This window comes from Nomascus leucogenys, chromosome 23, assembly GCF_006542625.1.
Source record: "Nomascus leucogenys isolate Asia chromosome 23, Asia_NLE_v1, whole genome shotgun sequence".
NCBI lineage: Eukaryota > Metazoa > Chordata > Mammalia > Primates > Hylobatidae > Nomascus > Nomascus leucogenys.
The window spans coordinates 12,450,835-12,477,006 of record NC_044403.1 but is presented as its reverse complement, the minus strand read 5'-3'; the positions used below and the strand labels follow the sequence as shown (position 1 = coordinate 12,477,006).

Sequence of the window (26,172 nt, the reverse complement as noted above, 5' to 3'; positions counted from 1 at the left end):
TTGAGCCAGATAGTAGAATGGAAAAGATAGAGATTTTCCCTTGAAAGGCCCATATTACACCTAAAAACACTTCACTGTGTCAGAACTCAGATACAACTGGAGGCATTTATTATATAGCTGTTGGAAGACACTGATGCCAGGGAGTAAACAGTGAGATAGGTTCAATGATGTACATCTTATTCAGTCAGAGCCAGTAAGATGCACTGAGATATTTTCTGGAGTTTCTTGGAAAGCAGAGGACAGTATTCTATTAGATCTGAACAAGAGAAGATATGATTCGGGAATTGCTATAGACAAGTTGCTACTATATAGAACCTGAGAATTAAATAAATGTACACAGGAAAGAAGTTAAAGAGTTGGAGAAAAACTGCATACTTCTGATGACATCGATTTTTTTATCCTTGAATATGGTGTTGGTTAATGTCCACTCCATTCCTAAGCTTTGCAGCTAGTTGCACCAATAAATTCCACCTTTCTTTGTTTTAGCCACTGTGCAGGCAGGAATACTCAGCAGTAGATCCACAAAAGTACTTGGGTATCGATTTCTCTTCTGTAAAATAACTTGGACAAAAGTCACTTCCAGTTCTAAAATCATTTGAGATCAAAGTACCTTCATGGATAAACTATCAATGTCTGTCTCATTCAGTACATCATTTTTGCATTTTGGATATTGACCCATGGAATATCTGGATCCATGTATTGACTAGCCAGGTGTTACTAGGCATCTGCTCTGTTCCTAAGGAATGCTATTAATTCCATTTTTCATGTTTCCCCAGACGGTAAGAAAATAACAAAAGTGTTCCAACTGAATGTGTGAGGATTCGTCTTTTTTTTCTTGATTTTATAGCATCTTATTTTGTTATTTATCATTCGAGTATATGCCCTCAATTAGATAAAAAGTTATCTAACAGGTACTGTGCCATATAGTTGGAGAGTATGTCATTTAGAATTAATTGGTTAGCTGAGACAGATACTTAAAATAACAGTGATAGGAGTTTGTTTCCTCCTAATATAAAAAGCAATTTGGAGGCAGGCAGTCAATAGCTGGTATAGGCAGCTGCATGCAAACTGAAAGCCCAGCCTTCTTCCAGCTCTTGGCTCTGCCATCCCAAGGGTTCTGCATTTCTGTCCATGGTCCAGGATAGGTGATATATTTGAGATTGTGGTCTGCCCATTATTTTGGCATTAAAATGTCTTTTCTTTCGTATGATGGTAGAAAATGGGTAGTTTTTTCTCCATGTGCTTATTTGGCAAAATGAAAAGTTGGCAAACTTGTGTTCATGCATCTTAACCTACACACGTGTCTATTCCCCCTTTTAAACAAAGTTTAAACAATTCTAAACTGATCCATGAAATTCCAGGTTGGAACCTATTAGCTTATTGTAAATTCAACATTCACATAGAAACTGCAACAATGAACTAGAAGCATATATTAAATTAATCCTCCTCCTTACGTCTAGATAGTAACTTTGGAAATATGATATGAAAAAGGAATTTAATAACTGTATCCATCTCCCTTTCTGTAATATAGAAATAATAGTGTCCTCATAATATGCTGGAGCATTAAAGAATTTCAATATTGTTCTAAAAAGATATAAAAACTTGACAATAAGTTTTTCTGCGTTATAGTACACTGTGCTTGAGAAAGGATTTTTTTTTTTTTTTTTTTTTCCCCACGACGGGGTCTCGCTCTGTCGCCAGGCTGGAGTGCAATGGCGCGATCTCGGCTCACCGCAACCTCTGCCTCCTGGGTACCAGAGATTCTCCTCAGCCTCCCGAGTAGCTGGGACTACAGGCGCGTGCTACCCCGCCCAGTTCATTTTTGTAATTCTAGTAGAGATGGGGTTTCACCATGTTGGCCAGAATGGGCTCTATCTCTTGTCCTCGTGATCCACCCGCCTCTGCCTCCCAAAGTGCTGGGATTATAGGCGTGAGCCACTGCGCCCAGCAGAGAAAGGATTTTAAAGCTAATTGCCTAGGTTGAATCCTGATTCTGTTATTTAGTGGCTATTACCTGTGTGCCTCTTTATGTCTCGGTTTCCTCATCTGTAAAATGAGAATACATACTTTACTGCAGTGGTTCTCAATCAAGGGTGATTCTCCTCACCCCTTCCAGGGGATATTTGGCAAGGTCTGCAGACATGTTTGGCTATACCTTGTGGGCAGAGGTGTGTGACTGGCATCGGTTGGGTAGATCAGGGATGCTGGTAAACAGCCTACAATGCGCAGTTCAGCCCCCACTACACAGAAACATTCAACCCAAAAGGTCAATAGTGTTGAGGTTAAGAAACACTACCTTATAGGATAGTTGGCATGATTTAGATAAGTTAACATCTATGAAGCACTTGGAACAGTAAGCACTACTTAAATGCTTACTGTTAGTAAACTACTTAGCTACCATGATGACCAAGCTATGTGCTAAGAGTTTTACATAATTTTCTCGTTTAAACAACCCATATTGAAGAGGTATTGTTATCATCACTGTTTTAGAGGTGAGGAAAATGAGAATTAGGAGTGATTAAGTAGTTAACTTGACTAAGATCACAGTTAATCAATGATAAGGCCAGCACTCAAGTCCAGGTTTATATGACACCAAAACTCATGTTTTAAACACTACCTAAATTTGAGAGGTGACAGTGCGCTGGCAGTCCTCACAGCCCTCGCTTGCTCTCGGCGCCTCCTCTGCCTGCGCTCCCACTTTGGCGGCACTTGGGGAGCCCTTCAGCCCACTGCTGCACTGTGGGAGCCCCTTTCTGGGCTGGCCAAGGCAGGAGTTGGCTCCCTCAGCTTGCAGGGAGGTGTGGAGGGAGAAGCGCGAGCAGGAACCAGGGCTACGCGCGGCGCTTGCGGGCCGGCTGGACTTCCGGGTGGGCGTGGGCTTGGCGGGGCCCCCCCTACTTGGAGCAGCCAGCCGGCCCTGCCGGCGCTGGGCAGTGAGGGGCTTAGCACCCAGGCCAGCGGCTCTGGAGGGTGTACTGGGTCCCCCAGCAGTGCCGACCCACCGGCACTGCGCTGGATTTCTCACCAGATCTTAGCTGCCTTCCCTCGGGGCAGGGCTCGGGACCTGCAGCCCGCCATGCCTGAGCCTCCCACCCCCTCCATGGGCTCCTGCGCAGCCCGAGCCTCCCCGACGAGCGCCACCCCGGGCTCCACTGCGCCCAGTCCCATCAACCACCCAAGGGCTGAGGAGTGTGAGCACGTGGCGCGGGACTGGCAGGCAGCTCCACCTGCAGCCCGGGTGCGGGATCCACTGGGTGAAGCCAGCTGGGCTCCTGAGTCTGGTGGAGACGTGGAGAAACTTTATGTCTAGCTCAGGGATTGTAAGCACACCAATCGGCGCCCTGTGTCTAGCTCGAGGTTTGTGGATGCACCAATTGACACTCTGTGTCTGGCTGCTCTGGTGGGGCCTTGGAGAACCTTTGTGTCCATACTCCTATCTAACTGATCTGATGGGGACGTGGAGGACTTTTATGTCTAGCTCAGGGATGGTAAATGCACCAGTCGGCACCCTGTCAAAACAGACCACTGGGCTCTACCAATCAGCAGGATGTGCGTGGGGCCAGATAAGAGAATAAAAGCAGGCTGCCCGAGCCAGCAGTGGCAACCGGCTCGGGTCCCCTTCCACACTGTGGAATCTTTGTTCTTTCACTCTTTGCAATAAATCTTGCACTTGGGGTCCCCACTGCTTTTATGAGCTGTAACACTCACCAGGAAGGTCTGCAGCTTCACTCCTGAGCCAGCGAGACCATGAGCCCACCAGGAGGTACGAACAACTCCCGACATGCCGCCTTAGGAGCTGTAACACTCACTGCGAAGGTCTGTAGCTTCACTCTTGAGCCGGCGAGACCACTAACCCACCGGAAGGAGGAAACTCTGAACACATCCGAACATGGGAAGGAACAAACTCCGGACACGCTGCCTTTAGAACTGTAACATTCACTGCGAGGGTCGGCGGCTTCATTCTTAAAGTCAGTGAGACCAAGAACCCACCAATTCCAGACACAAATTGACCCCTACATATGACATGTAAATTTGGAACTCTTTTTAAAGGAAAGCTACCTAAGTTTCCCTGTAAATTCATATGTTATGCTATCTCCAAGTAGCCTGAATCTGAATAATCCAGACCAAACTTTCATTTTCCTTCATTATTAAAAAGAACTAATTCTAACAAAGTTTCCATTTTAGGGGTTGTTCCTTTTAAAATGGGCTTCCTTGTAAATGTCATATACATTGACATCCGTTACAACTTCTTCAGTTAAAACCTTAAAAAGATAATCGTATTCTCAGGACAACAACAACAAACCGTGGCACATGTTGCAACAAAGAATTTTTGTCTCATCCAGAGGGAGGAGTGTAGATGATGTTGGAATTTAGGGACATTTATGATGTGTGGTAAGAATGACTTGGCAGATTGACTGAAATCTTTCAGGAATCATTAAGGAAGGAATCCCAGAAATAGAAGCACACTACAATAGTTAATTTTATTTGTTCAAGAGCTCATATTGCAAGCATTAAACCAAGCATAGGCTTTGATTCTGTGAGCCCAAATTCACATACTGAAGAAGATCAAAGCAAACCGCGATCCATGTACATGGATGAAAACTAAAGGCTCAGAGTTAATCACATTGTAGTTTTTAAATTTCTACAGCCTAGAGCTCAGTAGTCACAGGTCTTTTAGGTCCTTCTGGATGTCCCACAGGGTATCAGCACTTTTCTTGAGCTGAGCAACCTCATCATCCTTTAGCTTCTGGTTGATAACGCTGGTTAATCCCCGGGCATTGAGGATACATGGAAGGCTCAGGAAGACTTCATTCTCAATGCCATACATCCCCTACCAGAACAACAAAGCATCGAGATTAAGACATGAAACTGTGAGTAAAAATGATCAAAGACAGGAGGCTGAGGTGGGAGGATTGTTTGAGCCCAGGAATTTGAAGCTTCAGTGAGCTATGACAGTGGTACTACTCTCCAGCCTGGGTGACACAGCAAGAACTAATCTCTAAAGGGGGGAAAAAAGAGAATAATCAAAGGTCCGATGTTTCAACAGAAAGAATTATAGGAAACTTGATAGGCATGAACTCATTCCCTAATCTAATTTTCATCACTTACCGGTCCACATTTCCCCAATGCTTATGTTTTGAATTAGGTTTTATACGTAGAATATGCAAACATACACTATGAGAAAATTAGATATTTGTAAGTAACAAGTACTTATTTAATTATATACGTATTTTATTGAACACTGCTCTTCCATTTAAATACACTTTAATAAATTTTGAAATATGAGTCTTCAAATTAAATTGCTTTTAACTGTGGTTCTTAATGGATTACTTTCTATGAAATTTTAAGTTGCTTAAAGACTTTTAGTTAGGAAGAACTTTCAGGTGGTAGCCAACCTACGAGGTCCTGGGTAAGTTAGAGACCATTAAAAGGCAAGATGCTTGGAATACCCAAGTATTGCTAAAAAAAAAAAAAAAAAAAAAAAAAAAAAAAAGAAAAAATACAATTTCCAAAACACTTTACCAGTTCGTGTGGGTAATTAATTTATTCACAGGGTCAATTTAACTATATAACTAATTATATTAAACATACCCTACTGTCAGTTTTTAAGCTTTTAATTTCAAAAATTTTGTGCATACACAAAAGTAGATAGAATAAACAAATTCCTATATATGTACCCAAAGACTCAGTAATTACCCAATTATTGACACACTTGATTTACACTGACTTGTGGCAAATGAGTCAGTTGTCTTACGAAATATTTTAATATAATTTTAGTTTTGTTTAAAAAATCATTAATTTCTATCTGTTTTGTGCATTTGCTCCACAGCTTTTGAATTAAACTGTATTTGCTAAGGTATCAAGTGCTATATGAAAGGCAATCTAGAGTTTAGCACACCAACTTAAATGAAACTCTATTACACTTACTCAAATGATCAATACTTTCAGAATGTGCTAAGATTCAGAGTTAATATTTAATTTGCAAAATTATATAAAGAATGACAACAATCTATTGAGTGTCTTAGATTCTGTAAGTTTTCTGCCCTTGTTGTCCAAGACTTCTGTTGGAAAATGAGAATAGTTTACATAAAACTTTGAGAGACCTGAACAGATTTGGACGAGGCATACAGTAGAATAGACCATCTGGTAACATGAATCTCTTAAAAAAAAAAAAAAAAAAAAAAAAAAAAAAAAAAAAAAAAAAAAAAAAAAAAAAAAAAAAAAAAAAAAAAACAACTTTGAGAGACAAAAAAAAACTTGAACTATGATTTTATCTGGTCTGAGCCTCTTTAAATGAATCTTTCTGTAGAATACAATGCTAGAAATCATATTATATTTTGTGGTAGTTTGTCTTACCTTTACCATTGTTGACACGGGATGAATCCTGGATAGATTTTTCAACATGGATTCAATAAGATCAGCCACACTTAATCCAATAGCCCAGTTGGTATATCCTTTTAGCTTAATGACTTCATAGGCACTTAAAAAAATTATAAAAGACATCACTGAAATAAGACTCAATCATTATTGAAACCAGACCTGACTTTGACTACTGCTCTGTCTCTAACTAACTATAATCTTGGGCAAATTATTTACCCTTTATTGCCTTAGTGTTCCCTTCTTGAGTGTTAAATGAATTAATATATATGTAAAATGCTTAAAACTGTAAGCACTACACGGTAAACACTATATAAGTGCTTGATAACTTTAGTTTATTGTATAAGTTAAGATTTATAAAGTCACTGTGGCAAAAATATACATTTTCCGATCATTGTAACAAATTTGTAAACACATTTCCAAACACATAAAATCAGGAAACAATAAAAGTGAAAGAACAAAATATATCTCAATTGTGAGGTCCCACTTGCCATTGTCACCTAACATAATCAACTAACTAATAAAAGGGATAACAGTATCTAAATTATTAAAATTGAACAAAATGATTCTATATTTGAGACGTCAGTTAGTCTTGTTATTAAAACTTAAACACTGTTAGCAATCAGCCAGCAAGTTTATTTATTTTGGGCAGTTATGAAACCAGTAGTGTCTAAGTTTACTTTTCTAAATAAATCAACCTTATTTGTTGAGAGGTAGCAGTTTGAAGACTCTTCTCACTTGTTAATTCCACATTTTGCTCCTGTTACCTCTACAATAGTTTCTCTAGAGAAAATATTTACTTTCCCTAGGGAGACTGGCATAACAAGTTTGACCAGTGTAAAAGTCTTATCAGTTTCAAAAGATAACAGCTGCATAATTACTACATTACGAGTTTATCTGAGCAGACAGCCATGGAAAATGTTTATAATTTTATTTAAGTAGAGTTGTAATTAATCATCTAAAATCAAGCTCCCTTTCACTTACCTTTCAACCACCATCTTATGCACTTCCTTCCAATTTTCACTATCATTGTCAGTTCCCATTTCTGGATTCAACTCCTGGAGAGAAACACCTGCCACATTCACGCCACTCCACACAGCCACTGTTAAAAAAAAAAAAAAGACATTGCAGATATTTCTTACATTATTTTTAAAAATATTTTCTTCTTTTAGTGCAATTTCACCTGTGATGCAAATTACTGAATACCAACTGGAACTGCTCCAATAAGTGACTCTCCAGTAGATTCCAGTAGAGTTCCCCCAAAAGGCTGACATTTGCCTTCAAATAGCAACATGTCTTTAACTTTCAAGAATTTTAGTGCAAAGCAGAATTGCTGTGTCATAGTTACAGAGAAAATAAAATTCTTTGCTTCTCTCTAGGTGTGTGAAATCACAGGGATTCTAGTTGGGGACTATGCTAAACTTTTGGTTTGAGGAATGTTTAACTTTTCTCCTCCATATTTTTCTAATATATGCTCCTTTATTCTAGAGTAAAGAAAAAAAATCCTAGACTAAGACCCAAATAAAGCGTAATTATAAAAGTGGGGTAAAAATTATAAATAAGGGTCTACTAAATTTAAGGGAGAAGAGTATCAGAAAGAACTACACAAAACAGGCCTTTGAATTGGACCTTAAAACCTAAGTTATATGTTCCTTGGAGACCTTTGGAGGAAAACATTGTAGACTCTGGAAATAGGAGCAAAAGTGTGGAGTAGAATCTACTATGACTGAAACAGATACGAAGGAAAAAGCTATTTATAAGCTTTTGTTACCTAGCTCATTCCTCCTTCAGCAAACACAATGAATGTAATAGCTCTGTCTACTCAAAGGGCCTAGAAGCAAAGATACCAGTAGCACAAACACACCTATGCCCTGATCCTGGTTTCTAACCACCATTCCTCACTAAAAGGAAACAGGGCTCATTAGGGGAACAGCTGATTCTAGTGCTGGGAAGGAGAAAGTTCAAAATGAGGCTGGTGCAACTTACTGTGCAAGACAGTGCTCAAAAATGATGGGACATGTTAAAAAAAAAAGACATAAGAGTCAGTTTGAAAAGCCTGGGACAGGGCCACACGCCGTGGCTCACGCCTGTAATCCCAGCACTTTGGGAGGCCGAGGCGGGCGGATCACAAGGTCAGGAGATCGAGACCATCCTGGCTAATACGGTGAAACCCTGTCTCTACTAAAAATACAAAAAATTAGCTGGGCGTGGTGGCGGGTGCCTGTAGTCCCAGCTACTGGGGAGGCTGAGGCAGGAGAATGGCGTGAACCCAGGAGGCGGAGCTTGCAGTGAGCCGAGATCTCGCCACGGCACTCCAGCTTGGGTGACAGAGCAAGACTCTGTCTCAAAAAAAATAAATAAAAAAAGAAAAGAAAAGAAAAGCCTGGGACAACCAGAGCATTACAAATGATAGTGACACAATATTTTGGGCATGAGATAAAAATCTGAGGCCACACTGATATCAACAAATGAATAAATAAAGAGGGAAGATGAAAAATTTGTCTTACAGTAGAATGCAACTAATACAGAATAAATGATGGAATTAGTAGATCATGTTTGACAACTATCATGGTAATTTATTCAACCACAAATCATTAATAGATGCTAAATTTAGCAGAGAAAAATTGATGAGGAGTCACACACTTTCCTAGTCAGCATCAAAACATCTTCCCACGAATTACTCATAAATTACAAAGGAAAAGTAGTAACTTCACAGAGTAACCTGGCAAAATACAACCTTAACTGAGTTATCACAGTGAGTGTCACCAACTGTTGGCCACACTGACATTACATGCCTTTGGATGTGATGCCATGAGAAAACTATAGGGTCATTTCTGTGGTATTTGCATGAAAAGTTCATAGCTCAACCTAATGATAAAGAAACAATCAGATGAGTCTAAAATGATGGGCATTCCACAAAATAACTCACCTGACTTTTCAAAAATGTCAAGATCATGAGAAACAGAGATAGACTGAGAAACTGTTCCAGAATGAAGGAGGCTAAGGAGATATAGGAGATGCAATGTGTGAGCCTAGAATGGATTCTGAATTAGGAAAAAAGCTTTAGAGGACACTATTGAGACAGTTGGTAACATGTGAATAATGGACTCTGGATTAGGTACTATTGTTTCAGGGTTACATTTCCTGATTTTGGTAAGTGTACTGTGGTTATGAAAAAGAAAACCTTTGTTTTGAAGAAATACACAGTAAAGAATTTATAGACAAAAAGGTGAGGGAATTGATTTATGATTAACTGATCAGGGTAAAGATAGATGATAGGTAGATAGACAGAGAGATGACAGAGTAAATGATAAAGCAAAATGGAATAGAATAGAAAAGTAACTACTATTTTTGCAACTGTTTTTAAGTACATCAAAGTCTGTAAAAATAAAATTTGAAATAAAATTCAAAATTCAAACTGGCAAAACCAATATCATAAGTAATTTTTTCTTTTTTTTTCTTTACCACTTGAGTCGCCATGTTCCCCCAAAATCCATCCATGGCAGCTGCTGGGATGAATGCCAAGTTTTTCAGCCATAAGGTAGCGAAATCTAGCAGAATCCAGATTACATCCACTTCCAATCACACGATGTTTGGGTAAGCCACTTAGTTTCCAAGTAACATATGTAAGAATGTCCACTAAAAATTTTGGAAATAATATATGTAAGTAAACCAAAACCAACTTTGACTGTTAGGCAGCTTGGGGTGCCCTGGCTTCCCTTTTCCCACTTCCCCATTCCCCAAATGAGATGTGGCCAGAAAGATGTAAATACTTTAACTTTTCATTGTTAGAGATAACAGGAATGAGAGAGACAAACTTTTAAGCCTTATATGAAGATTGCAAGACACGAAAAATGCAATACTGTGCTTTTATATTTGCATTATTATGTGAAACAAGAATATATAAGAACCTTGCAGATTAATTAACTTAAAGTTGAAAAAAACGAAACAGGTTGAACCAGGTTGTCAGTTAAGTTTCCCCCAGTTGTAACATTCCATAATTATAATGATTGTCATCCTAAACCAAGAAGCCTTTGATTACTAAACTACCAAATCTTGCTACCACAAATTTTTCTGGGCATGAGGTATTCTTCAGTAAACAATTGTGATAATACGTAGTATTAAAAATTTCTATTTAATAAAAGAACATCTATGTCAGAATCTTTGCTCCAGTGTGGCATAGCCTTAAAACCACAGAGATAAAACTTTTGCTGATCCAGATAGGATCCACAGCACTTGCAGGCTAAGCTGTAAAAAGTAAAAAATGTGCACACAAGGAAGGTGAAGAGCTGAAAGTTAATCCTGCAGCCTCCACCCCCACACTAATCTGTAGACAATGGCTAAGATAATTCAAGGACATTTGGGACTGGATAACTTTTCCTTGACAACTTTGATTCAGTGGAAGTGACTCCCTGGAAAATCCAGCTGTGAAGCTATATGTAGAAAGTTGCATAATCATTTAGTGATGCCTGCCTGAGGCACAGGATGCAGTAACTTACTATGTGCTAGCTACTTCTCATTCCTATTCTACATCTACCTGGCACATATATATTTATGAGAAGTTTTATATATAAGACTGAACCATTTAATGAACTCCAGTCTTGGTTTGCAGAGAGTAAAAATATGGAAATAACCTCTTTCCTTGCTGGCTCTCAACTCTCAATACCCAAGATACTGTGGGGATTTCCCTAGCTCTTGTTTCTCTATGTAAAGTGTGAGAGTTTCTTTACTATTTCTTTACTATCTAGTATTTATTTACTATTTCTTTACAGTTTCTTTACTGTTTTCTCAATGTACCTGCTATGCTCACCAACATGCAGTAATTTTGGTGGCAAACTATAGATAAAAGCAGTATATCAAATACAGCACGTTTTAGCTGTTAAGGCTAAAAAAGTGCATTCTTTCTAGTCAGAAGGCTTAATGTTCATTCTGTAGATGTTAAGTTAGCAAGGAAAGCAATTTTTAAGACAGAGCATTTGGTGTTAGCATATATTTGTCCATCAATTCAGTCTATTTCTATCTTTAAAGCAGAATTGTTTAATGGCTTTCTTATATGCTTCTTTTCAAAGTTGATCTGTTTCAATTCTGTATAATGAGATTTTCCAGAAAATAAAAGGTCAAATATGTTAAAATGTTTCTTACAAATTGAAACTATGTTCGAATGCTTCATTCTCCATCCCAGGATAATCTTTATAAAAAAGTTTTAAAAGCCTTTAGAATCTATAACCAAGCCAGATGAGGCAAAAACATGAAATTGCTTTACCTAAAACTCTTGTCACATTTTTTGAACATCTGGCCTGGGACAGAGGGCTTTGTTTTGCAAACACCACTATTTAGGGCCAGTAAAAGAAGACATGTAAACTGCTTCTGTAAATGAATACTGGGACTGATTTTAGTCCAAAACAACAACAAAAACAGCAAAACGCTGAACTTAACAGAACACAGACTTTAAGTTTTACAATAATACCTGGGTTGGAAACCACAATTATGATGCAATCAGGACTGTACTTGACGATCTGAGGAATAATGAATTTGAAGACATTAACATTTCTCTGCACCAGGTTGAGCCGACTCTCCCCTTCTTGCTGACGGACTCCTGCAGTTACCACTACAATCTTGGAATTGGCGGTCACAGAATAATCTTTAAAAAGAAAGGCAAAAACAGGTATTTTAAATACAACTCTTCATTATAACATAACCTATATGACATGCTCTAAAAGCCTAACCATACATAAGCTTCTAGAACATATATGTGAATTAAGTTTTCTGTATTGTAAGGGCTTGAAGTTCAATGTTCCTATGGCTTCTTTTTTCTCCCTTGAGCTACACTGCAATAATCCAAACATCAAACTGCCTCAGAAAATAAAGGAAATAAAGATGACCCCAAAGTATGTTTTTGGCTACGAATTCAATGAATTGTCAGGAATAAAATGAAGTATAAACAGTGACTCCAATAGGTAGACATCAAAAAAAAAAAAAACAAACCCAAAACCAATCAATTTTAAGTTACTTTTATCTTAAAAAGTTAAAATTTAGGAAGGGAAGGAAGGCACTGAAGTGTTTAATTTTGTCTGGAAACTAAAACTTGGATTTCTAATACTCAGTATTTTCAGGAAGCTTATTTGCTTTTTAGCACTGCAAGTTTCCCCGGAGATTTTATCTTTTTCTTATGGAAGTGTGTCCTTTTTCGAAATATACGGATATTGCGATTTGATGTGATCATTTGACTCAACAGCTATGGATGATTCACATAATTAAACTGGGTTACAGTGTGGCTTTTGATGGTTGGTAATACTTTGTCAGGTTCCTCTCTCATAAAATGGCAGTAATTATAGTCCCTACATTTCATCAGGTTGTTGCAAAGATGAAGATGAAATAATATGTGCAAAAGGTTTCACACAGTACCCAGAATGTTACAAATTTATAAATAATAGCTATTATTTAGTTTCTTCAAGGCATTGAAATTACTTTGTACTGTGGGGGGGAAAGAGAGAGAGATCAGACTGTTACTGTGTCTATGTAGAAAGAAGTAGACATAAGAGACTCCATTTTGTTCTGTACTAAGAAAAATTCTTCTGCCTTGAGATGCTGTTAATCTGTAACCCTACCCCCAACCCTGTGCTCCCTGAAACATGTACTGTGTCACCTCAGGGTTAAATGGATTAAGGGCTGTGCAGGATGTGCTTTGTTAAACAAATGCTTGAAGGCAGCATGCTTGTTAAGAGTCATCACCACTCCCTAATCTCAAGTACTCAGAGACACAGTACACTGCGAGAAGGCTGCAGGGACCTCTGCCTAGGAAAGCCAGGTATTGTCCAAGGTTTCTCCCCATGTGATAGTCTGAAATACGGCCTTGTGGGAAGGGAAAGACCTGACTGTCCCCCTAGCCAGACACCCGTAAAGGGTCTGTGCTGAGGAGGATTAGTAAAAGAGGAAGGCCTCTTTGCAGTTGAGATAAGAGGAAGGCATTTGTCTCCTGCTCCTCCCTGGGCAATGGAATGTCTCAGTGTAAAATCAGTGTAATGGATTGTATATTCCATCTACTGAGATAGAATACCACCTTAGGGCTGGAGGTGGGACATGCTGGCAGCAATACTGTTCTTTAAGGCATTGAGATGTTTATGTATATGCACATCAAAAGCGCAGCACTTTTTTCTTTCTTTTTTTTTTTTTTTGAGACAGAGTCTCGCTGTTGCCCAGGCTGGAGTGCAATGACACGATCTTGGCTCACTGCAAGCTCCGCCTCCCGGGTTCACGCCATTCTCCTGCCTCAGCCTCCCCAGTAGCTGGGACTACAGGCGCCCGCCACCTGCCCAGCTAATTTTTTCTATTTTTAGTAGAGACGGGGTTTCACCATGTTGGCCAGGATGGTCTCGATCTCCTGACCTCGTGATCCGCCCGCCTCGGCCTCCCAAAGTGCTGGGATTACAGGCGTGAGCCACCGCGCCCGGCCACAGCACTTTTTTCTTTACCTTGTTTATGATGCAGAGACATTTGTTCACGTTTTCCTGCCACATCCCCCTCTCCGAGAAACGCCCGATAATGATCAATAAATACTAAGAGAACTCAGACTGGTGCCAGCGCGGGTCCTCCGTATGCTGAGCGCCGGTTCCCTGGGCCCACTTTCCTATCTCTATACTTTGTCTCTGTGTCTCTTTCTTTTCTCAAGTCTCTCGTTCCACCCGACGAGAAACACCCACAAGTGTGGAGGGGCAGGCCACCCCTTCATTGTACCAATACTTTTGGGGTCTAAAACATACCGGTTCTCAGATACATATAAACAAGCCATTATAATACAATAGCCCAAAATGTTACATATCAAATGTGTAGAAGGTACGTGGGAGAGGGTTAATAGAAGTGCTACTTGAGTTTAACCTTGAGGATAAACTGGACCCAGAAGAAACGAAACTGCCAACACCAGATTCAGCAGGATGGGAAGACTAATTTTATAACAGAGACTGAGGGAGGAGAGAAGGACGATGAGCCATGAGGAAATGCAGGTTATATCCAAATTGAGAGCTGTGCAGGCCCTGCTAGAGGTTTTAGAATACAGACAAAGGTTTATAACAAGATAAGAAATCTTTAAAGAAAAGAATGCATTCAAACTTTAATTTTAGGGAAAGCATCTGTTTTAGGATAAAGATAACTAGTGTGGCAGTTTGGAGTGTGGAATACATAACCATTTTCTACATATACTTCCAATGGGAAAATGTCAATTTGCTATGTGTACATTTTAGCAGTAGCAAGTGAGTTTCTAGAAATGGATGAAAGAAAATTGGCCTATAGAAGAAACGTGGAAAAATAACCCAAACAATGTGATAAATCCAATTTGTTATTTCCTGTTAGTGACATTAGTGATCATTTATGGCTAGCAAACTCATTTTAGGTAGCTGTCCATTAATAAGCGAATATAAAATATATGAGAAATAAAAAGTAGAATACAGTAGAGAAATAAGAGCTTTTTGTAAAATGAGGAAAAAGGGGGAAACATTTTATAATTATGTAACAATTTTGCAATAATTTGAATTTACTAAACTACATTATAAATCTTATCAACAGTTATTGAAATAACTTCCAAAACTTCAACTTTTCCTACTTACAAATAAATCTATTATGCTGTAAGATGCATTCCAAATGTGTTTTGGGGCGCATGAAAAAAATATTAGCTCACTTTGGGCATTAAGTGAAATTACCTTTATCTGCCACAATTTTAGGTGTCTGAAGAAATAAGCTCCCATGCTGCAGATCCATCATTTCTCCTTTAAGCTTATCTTCCAAAACATCCACAAGAGCAAGTTCATCAGCCAGAGACTGTAAACGCAAAAACAGGCATTAGAACCCTAAGCCACCCTAGGATGCCTCAGCTCACAATCTAACCCAAGAAAGATCTTTAACATGGCTAAGCACCAAAGGTCTAAACATCTTGAGAATTTTACCGTGGAGTTAGATACTCAACGAGGATTCAGTTCACATGATACAAACTATACTTTAAGAACATGTAGACTTAAAGATTCATTAGGAAACCAGCTTAGTTCAAGAGTAGGCCTACTGAATACAAGTCTATAGTAAGGGGGAGGGAATGATGAAAACAAAAATACACTCAGGCCCAGAAACAACCTTGGGCAATGTGTCCATCCTTGAGGTCACCCCAATTTGGAGGCTTTCTGACAGGGTAGATTTGGCTTAAATTACCAGGAGTGTGTTTACTTTAGAGTAGGATTTGAAACCCAGGTTGAAGCTTGGAATCTTCAGGGTGGCTCTGATCCACTCAAATGTCTTGGTGGGGAAAGGAAGGCGTGTTTACGGACAGAGGAATCTAGGATTGGGAGGTTTTTTCATATGTAAATCACTCCAAATCTGTGCCTGAGACTTGCTAGTCTCAGATTTCGTTTGTTTTCTATTCCAATTGTCATTATCTGTCCCCCATTCAAAATACAATCTAAAGTAATGAATATACTATTTAATCTTGATCGGAGTCATAATTTTTTTTTCTTTTTTTTGAGGCAGATTCTCGCTCTGTTGCCGAGGCTGGAGGGTAGTGGTGCAATCTCGGCTCACTGCAGCCTCCGCCCACTGCAAGCTCCACCTCCCAGGCGCAAGTGATTTTCCAGCCTCAGCCTCCTGCGTAGCTGGGATTACAGGTACATGCCATCACACCTGGCTAATTTTTGTATTTTTAATAGAGATGGGGTTTTGCCATGTTGCCCAGGCTGGTATTGAACTCCTGACCTCAGTTGATCCACCCGCCCCGGCCTCCCAAAATGCTGGGATTACAGCCATGAGCCTGGCCTGGAATAGGCAGCGCTGGGCCTGGAATCATAATTTTTTAAATGTTCTCAGAATGTCTACATAAAAGTGAAAGAAAAAAAGGAAAAAAAGAGGTGGTTGGTCTACATGCATCTAAGCAACCATTCAGCTATGAAATTCCCTTATCTTATGGAAGTCATAATTTATAAACTTTTTATAAAGTGGTTATTCCTCCTATTGAAACATCACCAGAGTCCTTCCTTTTAGTGTTTTTATGGCTATTAGCAAAAATATCAGCTAAGTAGAACATATCAATACTGGGGCCCACTTAAAAATGCTGATACAGTCATTCCTCAATATACGATACTCAAGGGATTGGTTCTAGGACCCCTGAGTGTACCAAAATCTGGGCATAATCAAGTATACAGAAAGGACAGTATTCACTGGATGCAAAAGACTCTCCATATATGTGGGTTTCGCATCCCCTCAATAATGTATTTTCAATATACTTTTGGTTGAAAAAAAAAAATCTGCCTATAAGTGAACCGACCTATGTTGTTCAAGGGTCAACCTCTTCTAAGAATAGTAGTGTGATCAGCTACACAGGTGAGGGTATTAATGGAGGGGGCTGCGCGGAGCAGGTAAGTAACTGGAGTTCAGGAAGCACTTTGAAGAATAAGGTGGAGTAACCCAGGCAGCAGGGGCCACCAGAGGGAGATGCAGCAAAGAGCTGGGAGACAGCCAATAAGAAAAGTTGACCTACTTAGCTTGTTAGATTAAGCAAGTTTCGCTCCCTGGAAGACAATGAATAAACACTGTCCTCTGTTGCTAAAATCTAAGTGGCTGCCTGGTCTCATGAAGTGAGTTACAGTGGGGTTGCTTGTAAGGGTTTCTCTAAGACTGAAGCCTCCTGATGACCGAATGTGTCCTTAGCTCTCAGCAACCAAATTACTTGCAGATTTTTGAAATGACCATTCTGTGAGCTGGGGAATCACGTACAAAACATTTCCTCATTTCCATGTATATCAAATACTGGCATTAATTTTTATCCATTTTTCCTTAAACACATTTTGACACCTTTAAAGCTGCTTTTGTTCTTTGCAAGCTCTGATAAGAACACACAAAATTCTCATTTGTATTTTTTAAGTCCTAAATTAATGCAACATAACTTAATCGTAGCTATAATGGTTCTATTAAGGTACTGAGCACTGGGAATATCACTTTTATTTTAGTAACATCACATGTGTGAAATCAACAGGGCGAAACAATGTAGTGCTTAAGTAGAAAAGGATGTCACAGGATGTCAGATCCTGTCTCTCTGTTTCAGTGGGTGTAGAGAATTGCCTGAGAAGTGCATACTCGGCTGAAAAGGAAGGAAGAGATCCAACACTTAAATAATAATAATTGTAACACTGAATTTAGCTGCATCTGCAGCACTGAATATCCCCCAAATGGAGAGGCGTGATGTATGACTAAGTACTGGTGCTATTGTTTGGCTTCAATAAATCTCCCTCTGTATTCACATATTTTATACAATGAATTTACCATATATGTATTTCACTTAAGTTGTAACTATGTTTAAAATGTTTGAAACGGCAAGGTTTAGATTAACTGCGAAAGCAGTATTCTCATTATGGATCAAGGTCACTTAGATATCAAGAATACCACTGTTGAAAGCTTGCTTAATATATCACTAAAATGGCTTTTAAAAACGTATTTATTTTTACTCTACTCCTGTGACAGACTTAAAAAAAAAGGCTTTTAATCTAAAATCCTGTGTGGACCAGACACAGCCATATATTCTGCCTCTTTCTCCTCCCAAGTAATAAAGTACTACCACCAGTGCCTTAATATTTGATGGTTTCATTTTTATATCCAAGTGTTGGCCAGGCGTGGTGGCTCACGCATGTAATCCCAGCATTTTGGGGGGCCAAGGCAGGGAGATCACCTGAGGTCAGGAGTTTGAGAACAGCCTGGCCAACATAGTAAAACCCCGTCTCTACTAAAAATACAAAAATTAGCTGGGCATGGTGGCATGCACCTGTAATCTCAGCTACTCAGGAGGCTGAGGCAGGAGAATCACTTGAATCCGAGAGGCAGAGGTTGCAGTGAGCAGAGATTGTGCCACTGTGCTCCAGCCTGGGTGACAGTAAGACTCTCTCTCAAGAGAAAAAAAAAAAAAAAAAAATATATATATATATATATATATATATATATATATATATATATCTCCAAGTGTTTAGTATGCATAAAATTTTGTGGGAGGAAAAGGTATAACCTTTCTCAAATAATTAACTAAATGGATAAGTGCCATTTATTCAATAGTCTGTCTGTGTTCCTTCCCCTCTGAAATGCTACTTCTACATTATTATTAAATACTATTTGAGCATGTTTCTGGCTGAAATACCAAACATGGCTTGTACAAATACCAAATTTTCATTATGTTTTACTTTTAAGCCCAGTCTTGCACTGCAAAACTACTTTGCAATTTGTTGTTGTACCTACCTTGCTCCTCCTAATAGCTTTGTTATATACTGTTTGTCCACAAGAACTACAGTTGACCGAAGCAAGGATAAACACTCAAACCAAAGACAGACTTAGAAGCTAAGGATTTATGATAATCTTGCCCCAAAGCTCTTCATGACCCTTACAACATGATGAGTTCGACATTCAGATCCTCCTCTTGGTAGTTAAAATGCAGAGTCTGAGATGGATAATGGGGTAAAAGTTTAAAGTCTGGCAGTAGAAGATATAAAAAAATCAGAAGCCATGACCAAAGTTTGACAAAATATGAGTGCAGCTTACAAGTAACAGCAGGAGTATTCATTTATTTATCATGTAAGTGCCTGGCATTATCCTACTACTCAGGTATACTGTTATGATAAAGTCTCTGCTGCCATGGAATGTATCAGGAAGGAAATAGGAATTAAACAAGCAACAAATCAGGCTAATCTCTGAAGGCAGAAGTGCTCTGAAGGGCATAAGGCAAGGAGATTTTGAAGCTACTGGGAAGGAAGTTTACTTTATATGGGAAGGCAGAGAAGGCCTGCCTGCAAAGGCATGCATTTGCAGTAAGATCTGAATGATAAGAAGGGGTCAACCCTGTGGCCTAGGGAAGAACATTCCAGGTGAAGGGAAACGCAAGTAAAAGAGTTTAAGCAAAAATGAGACTGGCATTTGGGAGGCTGAAAGCAAATGGAAGGGACGAAGTCAGAGATGGTACCATCACGTTGCACTGGCAGGTCTGCTGCCTTGGTGTGTATGGTGCCCCTGGAGTTGTGTGCTCCATTGCTTTGCTCTGAGAAACAGGCAGGGAGGGATTTGTGAGGCCTCATGGGATTTTATGTATGTATGTAGCATGTGTGCACTGTAAAATGACTGGAGAGTTTTAAGTAGGGGAGCCACTAGTTTTACGAAAGCTCTCTATGGTTATTATATAAGAAATGGGCTGCAGAGAGTGGGCAAAAGTAGAAGCCAAAAATAATCAAGTCTTCATATGGTGGCTAATGCATGTCCCTCCTCAACCTCTCCGATGCTATACTTTTATTTAACTTCTGGGGGCAAAGTACACCATCTATGAGCTCGAAAAGGCCAGATCTGGCACTTACTATCTGTGTGATCTTAGGTGTTTGGTTTTTGTTTTTTTCAATCATATGATATAGATGACAATGTCCTCTGACAGGTTACAGAAAGGAATAAATGAAGTAATATACAAACACCAACATGCAGAGTTATTTTCCTTTCTCTATTAAGCTAGTGGGATTTCTAATCTTTACTGTGTATTAACACAATTTTGAACCACTTTTATTTTTAACCATTAAAATAATATTTAGACATTCTTAATTGGTAAAATCATCTTTCAACAAGTCAGTCATTCTTTCCCGTATTTATTTTTTCAAAAATATTCTTTGTTAGATAGTCTCCACATAATTTCTAAGGCCACGTACTCCATTTTGCAAAAGATAAAGGGGAAAGAACGCTAGATTGAAAAACAGAAATCACAGTCTCTGAATCTGAAGATTCCAACTGTGTTAGCAGCAGGGGCTATTCTCTCAAGCCCTTGAGTTGAGCCAAAGTATTACATAACTCCAGGCACAGTCTCAATTAAATTATTTACTGAAGAGAATTTAAAATTTATGATTACAACATCATAGAGGCACTTCTTATAGAATCATGATAGCTCGGATATAGTTTCCTGAAAGGCTCAGATTTTGAGATTAACAGAAGGTAAGAAAAATCTCTAGCTAGTATTTAATGAATACATTTATTTTTTTCTAAATGCCTAATAGTAGCATTGAATAAAAAGAAAATTGAAAAGTCACTACAGTGAAGAGTTCAGAGCCCTGGGTTCAAAATACAGCTCCACCACTGCCACATGTGAGACTGTGGACAGGCTCTTTAAGCATCAGCCATCTCATCCAACAGCAAGTATATGAACAGTTCCTATCTCCTAAGGTTGTTTAAAATAAAGTATTTTATCTTTGAACATGACACATACTCAATGTCTTTTTCAAAACGATGTAAGCTGGAGTACTTTTTGTTTTTATTGGCATGAACAGTGAACATGAAATTGTGGTCACTTCAATTCCCTGTAATCTAGGGAGCTGCCATCCTAAATGATAGTTACCTAGTCAACTGAAACTAGCTAGAAGGAAATGCAAAAGGATAGGGAGCTGCTATCCTAAATGATAGAAACTAGCTAGAAGCAAATGCAAAAGGATAAAACATTCATGGGTGTGCACTACGATTTTAGATTATTTTTTTGATAACTATTTCTCAGCAAAGACTCAGTTTGCTGCCTTAGAATTTAAATTTTGAAAAAAGAAATGTGCTTGGTTAGGGGTTATTCAGGCAGCCTTTACATATGATACAAAGGGACAGTGTGTTCTCCTGAAGGCAAGGCAGCATTTTTGTTGTTGTTCCTACATTTAAGGCAGCCATCAGAAGAAATAAGGAATCCATTCAGTGAGATAAATAAGAAAAGGGCTTCTTTCCTCAAAAGTCTTCGAGAACTAAAGAAAGCTTAACCGTGGTTTGAACTACAAAGGATACATATGAGGTAAGGCAAAAAGCCTATGGAGGTATATAAGAAAAATTGAAGTGGAAGGTGATAATAGTATGGTATTAGTGTTAAATCTCCTGATGTTGATAATTGCACTGATGATCTCAGAATATGTCCTATTCTTAGGAAATGTAGTCTGAAACAGGGGTCCCCAACACCCAGGTCACGAGCCAGTACTGAATGTAGAGAATCTAGCTAATGCCTGATGATCTGAACTGGAACAATTTCATCCCGAAACTATCCCCTCATACCACATCTGTGGAAAAATTGTCTCCCACAAAACTGGTTCCCTAGTGCCAGAAAGGTTGGGGATTGCTGCTCTAAAGGACTTAGAAGTAAAGGGCATAATATCCGCAATTTATTCTCAAATGGTTCCAGCCATCTACAGATAGATATAGACATATGTCATGGACATCTATGTATCTATTTCTATAGATCTCTGTATCTAATCTACCTGTGAACATACACATATATACACACATATGTGTGTATATATGTACATATGGTAAGAGAGTATAAATAACAAAATGTTAAGAATTGGTAAATGTAGGTGAAGTGTTTATGAAAGTTTTATTTTTTTACCATTCTTACAAATTTTCTGTAAATCTGAAATCATTTCAAAATGAAACCATTAGGTAAAAGTTTCAGGGGCATAATAGAATATTCCCACAACCTCACAAAGCCATGCACGGCACAGATTACTTATTAATTAAAGGAGGGAAAGGGATCTTTGCAGTGGAGAAGTCTTGCTGTGACCACTTGAACCAGGGGATTAAGTTCAGCAGTAATGAGACAAGTTGAACAACATGTGTTTCCTGATGGTCTGCACAAAGCAGGACATGACATCACCTAGTTCCAATCCCACCCAAATAATTCAACCCGAGCTGAATTACAAGAAAACATCAGAGAGACAAATTGAGGGACATTCTACAGAACTCACCTGGATGCTAGAAAAATGTCAATGATATAGGAAAGAAAGGTTGAGTAATAGTTCCAGATTAAAGAATGAAGAGACATGACAAGTATATGAAACACATGATCTTGGACTGAGGTGAAAATAGCTATAAACGGCATGATTTTGACAAAATGGAGAATTTTAAATGTTAATAGTGTACACTGGATGATAGTATTGCATCAGTGTTAAATTCTCTAGGTGTAGTAACTATTATGGTCACATAGGGAGAATATAATTCTTTTAGGAGATACTTGCTTAAATATTTGAAAGTGAAGTGGAATTACATCTACAACTTCAAATTGCTCAGGAAAAAAAGAAATCTTTTAAAACATATAATAAAATTCCAAGGTGCCCAAAGAAACTGTATACACATGCTGAACTTCTTGAAATGTACCTTTCCCAGAATGCTGATAGCACATGCCATACCAACTTGTCCAACACCCACTACAGTGATCTTATTGTTTGGAACTGTTGCCTCTTCTTCTGCAACTGGTGCAATGAGTTTTTCCTTAAGAGTTGCCATTTTGCGCTGCAAGGAAAGAATCAAAACATTACACATATATTTGCATATGAAATCCAAATAGAAATCATCCTTAAAATGTTACTGTTGCAATTTTGAACTCAAGTACAACTTAAAATGAGCCTAATGATATTCTAGAAAGCAGAATATATTTTAAAGAACCACGAGACCCGCCGGCTGGGCATGGTGGCTCATGCCTGTAATCCCAACACTTTGGGAGGCAGAGGCGGGCAGACCATGAGGTCAAGAGATTGAGACCATCCTAGCCAACATGGTGAAACCCCGTCTCTACTAAAAAAACGAAAATTAGCTGGGCATGGTGGTGCACGCCTGTAGTCCTAACTACTTGGGAGGCTAAGGAAGGAGAATCACTTGAACCCAGGAAGTGGAGGTTGCAGTGAGCTGAGATCGCACCACTGTACCCCAGCCTGGCGACAGAGCGAGATTCCGTCTCAAAACTAAAAAAAAAAAAACAACAACCATGAGGCCCATTTAATGGAAGAATTCATTAAGGTAAAAACTTTCATGAAGCCCATTAGAATTGGATTTCTTCCTTCAGCCTATGATTTCATGTGAGTATTTAGTAGGTTGTTAATATTTCTGGCTAAAAAACTGTGAACATTTATGTTTAAATTAGCTAATTTGTTTGTTTCCCCAATGAAGAATGTATATGTAACTATGTAAACTAAGTTTGGGTCTAGTATTAACTCATATTTAAGCTTGGATAAAAAGAATAAATGGCCAATTATGAACATAATTTCTACTACTAATGGTTATCATCATTCTTGGAAGATAGGGACTGACTGTTCTACTGTCTCACATAAAATGTGTTACAGTGTACTGGACATAGAATGCATACTTAATACATAGTGACAATAAAATGGTAATGAATAATTTTTATTCAAAGTCTGCAAAAATACCAACCTGAATTCCTTTTAGGGTACCTAAGAAGCTTCTTGGAAAGTAGATAGGCACTTAATACATTGTCCTTTCAGGGGATCACATTAGGAGATTATCAGTCTCTGAAACAGTTTCTGTCTAACCATCCAAACTAAAGACTCCCAAAATGTAAGAAAAAAAAAAAAAACTGGCCGGGCACGATGGCTCACACCTGTAATCCCAGCACTTTGGGAGACCCAGGCGGGTGGATCACGAGGCAGGAGTTCAAGACCAGCCTGGCCAAGATGGTGAAACCCCAACTCTACTAAAAATACAAAAAATTAGCTGGGCGCGGTGGCAGGCGCCTATAGTCCCAGCTACTCAGGAGGCTGAGGAAGGAGAATCATTTGAACCTGGAGGGTGGAGGTTGCAGTGAGCTGAGATCGTGCCACTGCACTCCAGCCTGGATGACAGAGTGAAACTCCATCTCAAAAAAAAAAAAAAAACCGAAACCTGTTGGAAAATGAATGATCTGTACAGTAACACCAAATGTATTTGTGCCATCAGATAACCAGATGTGTTTTCTAGATAACTGAAAAAAACAGCAACACTTATTGAAATAAACATCAATTCCATGGCAATTTATAGTATACTAAATATGTGCCACTCTGTCTTCTTGAACAGAGAATAGATGGCAAATAAGCCTTTTCTTCATAATTATTACTTATAATTGTAGTAACCCATTGTAATGTCCATCATTTTCACTTGTTTTTTACTTTTTATGTCAGACTCTGTCGCATCTGAGGCCACCATACCAGTCTCAAACTGTACCAGTGCTTCCCAGTCTAGTTTTTAATTCTAATCTGCAACGGACTAAGCAATAAGCCTAGTCTATTAACTGTATATGTAAAGTAAGAGTTAGCAGGACTCTGAGTTGGAATAAAGTATCTGAATTTGGAGACAACTGTGTAACAACTATTTTGTCTTATAGCTACCTTTTTTCCAAAAAATATTTCCTCCCATCTCTAAGGATAAATTAAAGATATTCTTTCGCCTTTACAGATCACATTTACAGTTTCCTAGTGGATGTTAAAGAGAGAAGAAAGATGCAGTGTTGTGCAAGTGCCTCCACAAATAGATGACCTTAAAATGAAATAAATTCAACATGGCCTGTATTTTAAACAGGCTCAGAAGACAGAATGCTGTATCTCTTCGTGAAGGAAGACACACATGAATAGTTGTTCTGCACTTAGGTCTATTTTTGTTAGATGGTCTGTTTACGATCATTTTGGTATACAGGGGGCCCACGAAGCAGTGGAAAATGAAAATCCAGAAACAGTGGCTATAGAAATACAGATTCGTTGTTCTGATAGACCTTTTAATTTAGAAAACTTCAGGAAGTACAATTTAAAGGCTCCAGCCAGATTTTCTTTCAGATTCTTTCTGGAGAAAGTGCTTTTCTTTAATATTTCCTTAAAAGGAGTTTTAAGAAATGAGAAGAAAATGGTCTGCGTGATATACAGGCCTCTGCCAACATCAGAGCAAAGGCTGTAAGGAACAAGAACGACAACCGGTAAAAATCTCTGAGTCTTGGTCCCTTATGTCTCCTCACTGCTGTGGATATAAATCATTAGATATAAACGAGTGCCTTAATTTCAGGAACAAAGATCTTCTTTGCAGAATCTTTCTCACCGTCATCTTTTAAAAATTCAGGTTTTGCTTTTGAATTCCTCCCCTCCCCCCATTCCCCAGGCCCTTACTGCAGCTTGTACTGCTCCCGGTGCGCAGAAACCATCTCTTCCTCAGGGCACCGGCAGCAAAGAACAGCAGATCACGAGGGCAGGCAGAAGCTAGAGATCTCCCCGAGTAAGGTCTATGGGGACAAGTCTAGGACTTCCTTACTCGGAGCACCCAAGGCTGGTAAAGTAAACGAAGCACCTAAGCATCAAGAAAAGAGGCCCTGCAGGAAAGAACTGGCGCATAGCTCCTGGAAAGACCGTGAGAGCCGGACAAAAATAAGTGCAGCGCCAAACGTGCTGGTCATCTAGGTGCCTTTCTCCTCAACCCAGCGAGTGCAAGGGCATTTCTCTATTACCGTGGCAGTATATTCAAATACTCGAGGTAAAGATCGTCCAGCCTTCATAGGCCATCTGGTTCCGTCCCCCTCCCCCAGCTACTCGGGCACGTGTCCCGACTCCCGCCAGCAGGCCATGGGGGTGATGTGGCCGCCATGAACCCACCAAGGACAAGCAGGGCCTGGTTTTAGCTGCAAATGCAACAAGTCTCTCCCCTGAGCCGCAGCTGCTACCCTCCGCCTTCTGCTCCTCCGCCAGGGCACGGCCCGCCCTGCGCCCCAAACTGAGAGGCAGAGTCACGGCCCGAGGCCGGGTGCTCAGAGCTAAAGGCCGCGGAGGACAGATGTGCTTCTTCCTCCTTCCCGCGTCTCCCCACACAAGTACTCCCCCGCACGTCCCACCAGACTTGAATGTGAGCCAGGATTCAGGGTCCTGAGCCGAAACCTACCAGGAGAGCGAAGGCTCTGGAGACCTCTGTAACAGTCGTGCGGAGAAGACAATGTCAGCTGCGTGCGTCTCCTCGGGCGCCGGCTCTGCAAGGAGGGAGGAGGGGCGG

At 39.4% G+C, this 26,172-nt stretch overlaps 1 protein-coding gene across 2 annotated transcripts; it reads right to left on the bottom strand.

Moving 5' to 3' along the window:
* Positions 1-4,462: 4,462 nt before the first annotated feature.
* Positions 4,463-26,172, bottom strand: LDHB (lactate dehydrogenase B). Of its 2 annotated transcripts, none has more exons than XM_012502371.2 (8): positions 26,065-26,169; positions 22,537-22,671; positions 15,072-15,189; positions 11,846-12,019; positions 9,844-10,017; positions 7,363-7,480; positions 6,358-6,481; positions 4,463-4,831 (listed from the first exon to the last, which is right to left on the bottom strand). In XM_012502371.2, exons 2-8 carry the CDS (start codon positions 22,663-22,665, stop codon positions 4,664-4,666), a joined length of 1,005 nt encoding a protein of 334 aa, XP_012357825.2. In that variant the 5' UTR covers positions 22,666-22,671; positions 26,065-26,169; the 3' UTR covers positions 4,463-4,663. The 2 variants fall into 2 exon arrangements, with proteins under 2 accessions (XP_012357825.2, XP_030660465.1); XM_030804605.1 differs by lacking the exon at positions 4,463-4,831 and adding an exon at positions 5,523-6,104 and having other exon boundaries at positions 6,249-6,481; positions 26,065-26,172.

What these genes read in the sequence shown, in the direction of transcription:
- LDHB (XM_030804605.1), bottom strand. Translation starts at nt 22,665, where the DNA reads ATGGCAACTCTTAAGGAAAAACTCATTGCACCAGTTGCAGAAGAAGAG. An exon ending in CTATCAGCATTCTGGGAAAG is followed by an intron (nt 15,190 to 22,536) that starts GTACATTTCAAG and finishes TTGCGTTTACAG; the next exon opens with TCTCTGGCTGATGAACTTGC. An exon ending in CATAAGATGGTGGTTGAAAG is followed by an intron (nt 6,482 to 7,362) that starts GTAAGTGAAAGG and finishes AATTTTTTTAAG; the next exon opens with TGCCTATGAAGTCATTAAGC.